This window comes from Trachinotus anak, unplaced genomic scaffold (assembly GCF_046630095.1).
Source record: "Trachinotus anak isolate AG129_WGS33_773 ecotype Australia unplaced genomic scaffold, CSIRO_AGI_Tana_v1 ptg000008l, whole genome shotgun sequence".
In the NCBI taxonomy this organism is placed as follows: Eukaryota; Metazoa; Chordata; class Actinopteri; order Carangiformes; family Carangidae; genus Trachinotus; species Trachinotus anak.
Genome location: NW_027273859.1, coordinates 21,880,142 through 21,890,800, shown reverse-complemented (window position 1 = coordinate 21,890,800; position 10,659 = coordinate 21,880,142). Strand labels below are relative to the sequence as shown.

The following is a 10,659-nucleotide window of genomic DNA, read 5'->3' as shown; positions in this document are numbered from 1 at the left end:
TCTGCTAGGACTCCCCGTACCATCATTCAGACATGGTAAGTCAGACAGCATTTTCAGTCTTTTGATATTTTCAGTGATGATTTAGAATCAGATGATTTAGTGATGTTATTATGGTGTTGTATTTAGGTTATTGTATATTTAAAGGGCAGTGGTAAAAGCGTTTTTCTATACTTCTGAATGACTTGTACACTGATAAACTGCAGCACCCAAAACATGAATGTACAGTAAAAATATCAGTAAACTGAATGATGAGTTTGTGTTTATCTTTCAGGCGAGTAAGAAGGCCTCCAATAAGAGACAGAGGGGAGGACAGAAGTCTTGCTCCAATGTCTTCTCCATGTTCGAGCAGTCCCAGATACAGGAGTTCAAGGAGGTAGTGTACTGGACTGTCCTGCCTCGACACGGCTCCCTGTGAAAACTTTTCTTCAGGGAAATTTGTGTAGGAACCTTTGATTCTTAATGAAAAATATTCAAGCAATTCACATTCTTTAGTTAACTTAATGTCTCTCTGAATGATTGGAGCGGCCGTATAAATAAACTGCAAGAATAAAAAATATATCCACATTGCATAGCATCTTATATTATGAAAAAAAGTTTATGAATTTCAAGTTCAGTTATTCCGTCCGTTTGGCTATTTTTACTAAGCAGCACTTTGTGCAACAGGTCCTATAAAAGATCAATGCTAGCATTTCTTCCTTTAATTTCCAGCAATAATGAATATTGTAAAACTAAATAAAATGATCATACGTCTTGAAAAAAGCAAGCAACCTACATTATTACACCTGGTTAAGAAAGAAATAATAATTTTGAACTGTACAGGGTAAAATAGGTGCCTTTCTGTATTTCTCACTATCATTTCATTGATTTGTACCAGCAATTGTGAAAACTTATGTTTGTGCTTTATCCTACAGGCTTTCGGCTGCATTGACCAGGACAGAGACGGTGTTATCAAAAAACAAGACTTAAAGGAGACCTATGCACAGCTAGGTATCTTTTTTTAACCTTTACTCTTCATCTTTTTAATCTATTAATGTATGTTTACCTAAAAATAAAAAGGTTGTACTGATGTAATCTGCCTTTTGTAATGCATTTGATACTGTATAGTTGTTTGAACTGATTGTGTGTGTGTGTGTGTGTGTGTGTGTGTGTACCAGGGAAGCTTAATGTCAAAGATGAGGAGTTGGATGAGATGTTGAGCGAGGGGAAGGGCCCCATCAACTTTACTGTGTTCCTGTCTCTTTTTGGGGAGAAACTCAATGGTGAGCGCTTTTCACAGATGTTAAACACACATGTTAAATCTTTCATTTTTAAAATTCTTTTAGATGTTGATGGATGTTTTCCTCCAGGTACCGATCCTGAAGACACCATACTTGCTGCCTTCAAGCTTTTTGATCCCAATGGAGTGGGCTTTGTTAATAAGGATGAGTAAGATCAGTTTTATTAAGTAGTTTTCACATTTTCCATATTAGCTGTAACAATACATACATCTACATAACATCTTATTTATCTCTCCTTTGACATGTCTTTTGTTTTTGTTTTTTTTACCCAGGTTCAGGCGATTACTGATGAACCAAGCTGATAAATTCACAGCAGAAGAGGTTTGTGTTTTCACTTTCAAAGTATTCCTTGAGATAGTAATTTTCACCAGATAACTTGTCACTTCATAAACCTTTAGGTGGATCAGGCCTTCGCTCTCGCTCCCATTGACCCAACTGGTAACATCGACTACAAGTCGCTCTGCTACATCATCACACATGGAGACGAGAAGGAAGAATCCTAACAAGCACCGTTATGTGTTGTCAGGTCGTACAGGTCACCTAAACAGGCTGATGATGATGGTTATCGTTCAAAAATATGAATGTTTGATGGCATAATGTTGGAATATCAGATTCATTCAAACTCAACTGTTCGATGGTTGTAAATGCTGCAGTTCTGTTGGTATTAAAACTGGCTTATTTGTTTGTATGCTATGAAAATAAAGTGTTGGCTCCTCAAAAGCTTCTCTGATGATTACAAATGCTCATCCTGTTAAGCAACACTACACATGGGATAGGGCTAAAAAGCTTTTAATTTAATAATCCTAAAAGAAAAATCTATACATCACTCACTGAAAAGGTCAGCAAATAAACATCCTCGATTATATAATAATAATGGTAATAAGTTAAACTCAACTCAGGAAATATGTAATTTGAGTTAGAACATACTAAAAACTGTTTCTTATTGTTGTGAAATTTTCTTCCTCAGTATATTGAGAGCCAGGACAAACATGATCAAACCCTTTCAGGTTAAGCTCAAAAATGCATGTTCAAAAGCTGTTTTACTTCTCAGAGAAAATTGATGCAAGGTTTTCCACGCACTGTTTGTAAAACCATACAGGGCTATTTCTAAATGCTTTACAGTAAAGTAAAGAAGATGCCAGTAGATCAGTGGTTCGCTCAAAGAGGGAAGACTGTTCGGGTATGGCTGCCTACTTATCAGAGCAAGATCCATCAGGCTCACACTGAAATGCTTAAATCAGAATCATCTCAAAGTGAAGTAAAGTAGATGTCGGTGGATCCATCACATTCACCGAGGCCTCACTGCTGTTCCATTCTTTTGGGACACTGTTGCTATGGATACAACAACAAACATTCCCATAAACTCCACAGCCACATTTTCCTGCTCACACAGCAAACAGCCAGTGGACAACAAGAAGACCAGGAGTGTGTGAACTTCTGCAAGGCAGGGCTCCTCTCGCAGCGCATTCGCAACAGCAGCGTTGCATCCAAATGACCGTGAGTTTATTTCTGCTCTGTGAAATCTGTAGTTCTGCTGGCAGAGATGTCTGTTGCACCTGGAGCTGCAGGCAGGGTGGATATGGGACTAGATACAAGCACAACATGGACACCAGCTGGACTAAGGCGGAAACCCAAACCTGCCAACAGGAACGTTGACTCCTATCTACATCGGTGGGTAGATCACTGCACGTGTGTACTGAGATACTAAGGCTGCACTGTATTTAAGATTGATTATTGATTAATTATGTTTGACAAGGTAATGTTGAAGCTTTTCACTACAATACACAGTGTGGAGTGGTTGTAAAATCTGACCTTTTTTGCTTGATTTGCTTGAAGACACCAAACCAGGCTCATATTATCCTAGAGATAATACTAGTTAGCTAAATTTAAAATCATAGTCTACAAAGAACAAAACCTATAGTGTGGCCTTCTCTGAATGTAGAAGCCACTGTATTCATCGAGGTTGAACCACAGAGGATGTTGCAGAGCAGCTTTATTGGGTTTTATTGCTGAGGGATAAAAGCAGCTTCATTTAAACGCTGCCAGGGTGAATCAACAGCAGCCTGTTTGTCATTTGAACTGTGCAGAGGGAGACACAGATGTGAGTGGCTCATAAATATTTCACCATACCATTTGTTTCTCCTGGCTGGGTTAATAAAAGGAGGCAGGAAGTCACATTTTAAGGAAAGCTGTGACACACTGTCTGTTGTCTGCCACACGTTGCTGTAAATAAATGAGACTCAGCTGAGTTTCTTGGCCACCACATGCAAACGTCTTTTCACTGCTGATGATATTTTGCAGATATCAGGTGCTCCAGCAGAGCAAGAAAAACAAAGGAAACGTATCGCAGGTAAGTACTGTCATCAAGTAGAGGCTCCTAGTTTAAAAGCTGTCACACACAATGTGCTACTATGGCTGTCATTCGTGTGATTAAGGGATGCTTGTTTTCTACGCAGGATGACACAGATCAGAGTAATCATCCAGAAGACGACGGTGAGACTGTTGACCATTAAAAACAGAAGAAATGTCAAGATTGTGTCAACATTCACACAAAGAGTGAACTTTAAACAAGTTCCTATTTCATTTCTTTTAAGCGGTCAAAGAGGAAGTCCCAGCAAAGACTGGAGGCGGTGAGGATAATGCTTCAGGAAAACCATCCAGTGGAGAGAGATCCAAAAAGTCACAGCTGTGTGTTCTCCTTTAAGGCCGTCACGTCTCGTGTGGACATTTAATGGACTGTGCTCTCACATATAACATTATCATGTATTATTTAAGTGCCAAACCCTCAAACCCTTGTGTCTCTTGTGTCCTTTGCACTTCTGTGAAAAAAGTGTTGAGGGGTCAAAGGTTACCAAAAGCATTTTTTTGTTTGTGAAGACCATAAAAGAAAGCTGTATGTCTATCATTGTTTAATTCAAAGTGGGAGGACTGTTTGAACAGGCTGTCTTTTAACTGAAAACTCTATGTTCCTTAGGTGCTTATCAGTGTTCATTGTTTTGCAGTATAATACTGCAATATCTAAATACATAAAGCCCATATTTAAATGCTTAAATCATAATTAACTCAGTATTTTTGTATCTGTTCCACTAAATAATCATGTTATGTTATAAAACAGTAAAACTACACAGATTCCCAGGGTCTTTTTGCTCTTGAATAATCACATCTTGGGTATTCAATTTATAAACTAAAATTTATTTTAAAAAAAACAACAATGAGCAGCCCATGAAGGAGGCAACTGACTGTGAGAATAGAGACATTCATGAATCCAGTTTGTCTATCCAGTGGCTTATCTGCAATCACACATTTCATTCAGAGCATTTTCTCAGCATTTTTCAATCCCAGCAGTAGATGTCTTAAAGCAGCAATAAAAACAAAGAGCTTTCCCTTTTCACAGTCAGTCTGTTCCTCATAAAGGTCAATATTGCACTTAGGTTTTCTGTTAATCACTAAGACTCTCCTCCTTTTAGCTGTACCAAACTTTTCACAGTGTTCATTTATGCCCACTTGGCAGTGCTGCATTTCATATCAGGTTCTGCTAATGAGGGCATGCTAGAGGAGAGAGGCCTGTTTCTGGTGTAAATCCTCCAGGGCAGGGGTTTGTCCATCGTACCGGTTGGGGGTCTCAGTCACTGTTGCTGCTGCTGTCGTCTCCCACCACCATGTTGCTATACTTCTTCTGCTGCTGCTCTTTAAAAGTCTCCTTCACCTTTGCTCTCTTCAGGCCTCCGTCCCTGCAGAGGCAGGACAAACTGTGAGTGTCGCTGATCATTGGACCACGTGTAATAGACTGCAAGATCACTTTCATGCAAAAAAGCCAATTTTTTTGGTGATTTATCATGTCTGATATTCTGACAAAGGGCTCCTCTGTGGTTTAAAAATATCATCCTTCTGTTGGAAACTCAAAATCTAAGTTCATACAAGGTTTTCTCTCACCAGCTCTTATTTAATGGTGCAATTACTTGTGTGTTAAAAGGCAGTGTCAGTTTCTCAGTGACGAATTAAGCCTTGACCTGGACTAAACTGAATTTTGAGAGCTTTGAAAGTCTGTTTTGTCTGTTTCAAAGAAGAAAAATTCACCAGATGAAAAAAAGTCACATTGTTAAGAAATAAAAATAAAAGCCAAGAGTTCAAATCTTACCACTGCAGATCTAACAGCCCTCCCTGGTGAGCGATGGCCGACTTCACTCTGTTGGCAAACTGCACAGCATCTTCCCCCTCCTACCATTTTTTTTTTTTTTTGAATAGACAACAAATTCAGTCAAACATGTGTTTCTGTGTGTACATATGTGGAAGGATGGGGGGGGTAGGCACCTGTGGGCTGTACACGTGGTCTTATGCATGCAAGCGCTCACGTGCTTGGACACATGTCATACACACCTGCTGGTGCATGGCTGGCAGGTACCAGACATTACAGACAAGGGCCCAGCTGGTCATCATCCTCAGCAGGTAATTGACCATGCTGTACTTGGAACTGTTCCAGAAAGCATCTCCAAACTTTGGATCATACTAAGAAAATTTCAAAAATACACAGAAGCGCAGTGAGAAACAGAAACATACGAGTCAGACGGCTGGAAAAAAATCTGAATGAGAAATGGGGCTGACTGTACCTTAATGGCTACTGGATATATGGTTGCTCCAATTTCAAAACTTCCCTTCTTGAACATCATGACAGATGTGTTGTTGATACACGTTCCTGTAGAAACCAGGCATCAGGACATTAAAGGAGATGGAGTTGTGTGAGCTCAGTCCAAACCAACATAAAATAGCAGCTCGTTCGTCACCGCTCAGCGCTCAGACTGCCACCAGGCACTGAGCTAAAATAACAACACTCACTGAGTCTTATCTTTGATGATACAAAGACAAACATCAGACATGGTGTGGATAAAGTAACTGTGGTCACACTTACCCTCTGGAAATATTAATATGGGAAGCTTTGTCTTGTCATTCACGTGATCCTTCAACCTGGAAGCAACACAAAGAGGTAATGTATAAATATCTACATGCTGCACTTTTGAAGGGTTTTTTTCACATTTGGGACAATGCATCAAACATCTGGAACGAGTGTCTGAGTGAAGATGTGATATTAAGACATACTGAGATCCAAACTGTGTGAGTCACTGTTCAGTAGCAACTTTCCAAAACATATCTGTTCTTGTTTGGAGCTACAGAAACTCTAGAGGATTTTTCTTGCCAGGAAAATGCCAACCTCTCTTAGTGCCAGGAGAGAAAACACAGGCGAGAAAGACTTGCAACGACAAGCCTGAAAAGATGTGCTGAAGTGAAGAAGTGCAAAACTGACCTTTTGGTCACTAGGTGGCGATCTTTCATCTCTGCCCTCTCAAACCAGACATGAGGACAGGACCTCACCATGGCTCTCTGAATAACTCCCATCAGGCCTCCATGGACCTGACCCACCTGATAAACGCATTGGGATAATTATGGCAACACATCATGATTCAGAAGGAAGAATAATCTATGAGTATTTAAATATTATAGTTAAAAAAAAAAAAGTGGCCCCCATACCATAGCATAACACCCGTCGTTGCAGAGAATCACGATGTCGATAGGACTGGTGTGATTGGCGACACAGATGCCTCCTTTTTTGGGTTTATTTTCCCTGTGAAGCCACAAAGTCAGAATCAGGCTATAAGGCTACTTCTGATTTTTGTTATAAAGGTACAAGGGGAGCGGGTTCACCCACCTGTTGTGATAGCAGATAGCAGCAGAGAGTCCTCGAGCGCAGATCCTGTAGCACATGACATGGACCCATTCACTCAGCCAAGACTTAATCCTAAAAATCAACATAAGCAAACAAGCACAACTGAGGGGGCAGCCAGCATGAAAGTGTTTAAAAAAAATATACACAAAATGATTATTTTTGGACTAGGTATATGTTCTGGTCACCTTGAATTTGGAAGCAATCCAACTGTAGACGTTCCTATTACCAGCCAGCTCAAGCCAATGCAGGCCAGTGTTATCCTGGAGAGAGGATCACATTCAGTTTTTAAAAAAATTAAAAAATAAATAAAAATAATAATAAATGAAATCAACTTTGACTGAATAAAAAAAAAAAACTAGACACATGTAAGTGTAGCAACGTTATTCACTGAAGCTAATAAAACTCAATGGGCAGAGATGAACATATGGTCTTTGGTGCATAAAATGCATATAATCCATTTCATTTAACAGATTTAATTTTTGTATTTTTAGGGATATTTTCATGACATTAACCTCTTCCTCCTTCACACCTTGCTTTTTTCAGTACGCTTCACTCTCAGCTCAAATGTAAACATTATTGTTTTTACCAGGACAAAGTACTCAAGCTCAGCCTCTTGACATTATTTCTGCCTCTGTATGACTAGAACTGACTAACAGCTCGATGTTGCAGTGAGCTGGTGTACCTGAGCGGGGCGAGGATGCAGTATCTCACAATGATGCCGAGGCCGTAAACCAGTGTCAACCTCAGACTGATGTACTGGAAGTCGTTGTTGGTGCGAGTGAGTAAGTTCCAGGACACCAGCTCCTCTGAAGAGAACCGCTGGGTCACCTTCGTTTCAAAAAATGAAACCAGATCACTTAACAAGATCATTTATTTCCACTGACATAACATAATTGTGTTCTCGCTGATAAAATTAAGATGTACCTCATCCTCTACAATGCTCTCAATTCCTTTCCGGCTGAAATAAAAACAGTCACTAAGTGTAAAATCACCACCCACTGGTGGCTTGGGGCGACTGCGTCTAAGTTCCTCTAACTCTTTCTCCATGGAGCCATCTTCCCTCTGGATAAGACCTGATTCACACACACACACACACAAAGACACACACACAGACACAGACACACAGTAAATTCTGAGAAGAATCATAGTCTGCAAAACAATCTGGTTAGAAGACAAAAGGGTTTGAGTCACCAGAAGAAAAAGCAAAGTTCATTCAGGAATGTAGGGATGTGTTTCTTTGAAGGACAGGAACTCTGCATCACACACACATACACACACACACACACACACACACACACAAACACACACACACACACATATACTGTACTGTAAATATAAAATTAATACTGTTATAAATGGCTGTCAATCTCATGACATACCAGCACTGATCAGAGACCAGATGGGATATTTCATGAATAGTTCTCAGCAGAAACTTTCCATGAAGCTTTCCAACAACAACTCATCTAAAACTTTGACCTCAGATACATAACAATATCTCAAGAGCAGTCCTAAGTGATGAGGACTGCAGCTGCCCATCCAACAGGTCTCAGAACAGTTCAGAGTTGGTCTCACCTTAGACTCCACATTATCTGATAACTCAGAGGGCAAAGTCCAAAACCTTAAGTAACAAACTCTGCATTCAATATTCGATTAAAATGTTTCGAGCACAGTCCTCTTTATCTCTGTTATGAAGCCCTTTCACTTCTTGTATTCGTCCTCCACATTTAAAAAAAAACACTTACATACTTTGAACTTTGCAGAGGCCACATTTTGCTGACATGACCTACATCTTGATGGGCTACACCAGGAGATACCACCCTGAGCAGCTTAGTCCCTGATAAAAAGTTGTGTAATTGCGTCTTGTGAGATAAGCAGAGCTTGCAGAGAAACTTCACCTTGTTACCTAATACATAAAAACTTCTCAGGTTAACTGAGTCCCGGTGCCAGACAGAGACTGCTGTAACTCCTGTAGCAGAGAAATAAACCTTCCATGTAAGGTCATGGTGCTATTATCCTGTTAGCGTTTATCTGTCTGCGAAAAAGTAAACAGTCTTCATTCAACGTCTAAATCAATTACTCCTTTAAAACCGGGCAATATCATTGCAACATACCCACCCAGACGTGTAATAAAGTAAGTTATGTAATCCAGTATTACAGCTCAACACGTATGTGTCACTAAAACCCCATCTTTCACAATAAAGGATATGACAATATCTTCTCTTTAGAAGAGCCCTTTTTTAATTTAGTTTAGATCTATCTATCTATCTATCTATCTATCTGTCTATCTATCTGTCTATCTATCTGTCTGTCTATTTCTCACCATTAGATGCAGAGGCTTTCAGTGTGTCATCTGCGTTTGCCTTCTGTATCTTCAGAGTAGCCCACTGCAGAGGAGCACAGACAGGAGACATTCATGGTCATGTCTTACATGGATGTGGATGAGAATCTGAATATTTGCACGGTGGGATCATCTGTCGGAGGAATCTGAATGACAGTACCTCTAAGGTTTTGACCAGGATGGACATGTAGGTCTCAGAGATGCCCAGTGAGAAGCCGAACATGGCTGGGATCATGATGAGGCTGATGATGAGGTACAGCCAAATCTTCAGAGCCCAGAGGGCCGCTGCCCAGAAATCCTCCATCTCCACCTTATTCCCTGAGGTAGGCTATACGAGTGCAGCCCTGTGGCTCAGATGTAGTGCAGTCCTGTATGTAATGAAAAAAGGTGTTATCTGCTGTCACTATTGTCAATACGAAAAAGATTAAGCCACACTGTGTCAGGCTGTTGGTCAGCATTTGAAGGTCAACAGAAACAACAATGACAAAGGGGGGAAACTAATGTAGAAAAACATTGTGGTTCATTTAATCAGGAGTTAAGTCTCAACAGGTCACAGTACACTTCACACACACACACACACACACACACACACTGACACAGAGCACATACACACTGAGGATCAGTACCACATGCACTCCCTCCAACATAAACAAACCCATGAATAACCAAACTATGACAGGGCTTTCCTATAATAACTACAAGACTGCGAACAATACCGCATTATTTCTTTCAGGTGTCTACAATAGAAGCGCCTTTGTTTCCAGGTTACACCGACTCTCCTTACCTGTCAAACTTCAGTCCATGTCCTTAACTTCCTGAGGAACAACTCAAATGAGTGAGGGAGCGAAAACACGCCCGTTTACAACTGGTACAAAGTTCACGGAGGTGAACCCGGCAGCGCCTCCTCTGCACCGAGAGGGAAACGCAGACACGTAGACGCGGGACGGATTCCAGCAGCTCGACAGTCCCGCTGTGGTGGGGGAAATACTTGGCTCAGCTTCCCACAGGATACTCTGGACACTGAAACCTATACTCGTTGCTAAAGCATGAAGAGCTTAGTCATTAATTAGAGCTTAGAATAATTACTGCATGAATTACAAAGTACATTAAAGCCTTAAAGTCTCAACTGAGTGGAAGGATTTGAACTTATATTTTTTTTTGTCTTATCTCTTCTGCTGTTCTCAGGTCCCTCTGGCAAAGGGGATCTTAATCTCAGTGGGACTGGCTGATTGAATTAAAAGTTAATAACACTAGAATGCAATCAAATGAAACAAAGTTTGGGCTTGTGCCTTGGAAATGGCAGAGTGGCAAAGGTCTTACAACAA

The 10,659-nt window shown here is 40.4% G+C and overlaps 2 protein-coding genes across 2 annotated transcripts; one reads left to right on the top strand and one right to left on the bottom strand.

The window, feature by feature from the left end:
• On the top strand, positions 1 to 1,997 carry myl7 (myosin, light chain 7, regulatory). The gene is made up of 7 exons (XM_071481695.1): positions 1 to 35; positions 272 to 373; positions 912 to 987; positions 1,155 to 1,259; positions 1,347 to 1,425; positions 1,550 to 1,598; positions 1,676 to 1,997. Exons 1-7 carry the CDS (start codon positions 33 to 35, stop codon positions 1,778 to 1,780), a joined length of 519 nt encoding a protein of 172 aa, XP_071337796.1. The 5' UTR covers positions 1 to 32; the 3' UTR covers positions 1,781 to 1,997.
• Positions 1,998 to 4,448: 2,451 nt separating this feature from the next.
• On the bottom strand, positions 4,449 to 10,258 carry agpat9l (1-acylglycerol-3-phosphate O-acyltransferase 9, like). The gene is made up of 14 exons (XM_071483486.1): positions 10,119 to 10,258; positions 9,495 to 9,702; positions 9,317 to 9,380; positions 7,921 to 8,069; positions 7,679 to 7,824; positions 7,182 to 7,256; positions 6,979 to 7,068; positions 6,801 to 6,894; positions 6,577 to 6,692; positions 6,184 to 6,239; positions 5,885 to 5,970; positions 5,655 to 5,783; positions 5,416 to 5,495; positions 4,449 to 5,008 (listed from the first exon to the last, which is right to left on the bottom strand). Exons 2-14 carry the CDS (start codon positions 9,636 to 9,638, stop codon positions 4,900 to 4,902), a joined length of 1,338 nt encoding a protein of 445 aa, XP_071339587.1. The 5' UTR covers positions 9,639 to 9,702; positions 10,119 to 10,258; the 3' UTR covers positions 4,449 to 4,899.
• Between the last annotated feature and the right edge of the window lie 401 nt (positions 10,259 to 10,659).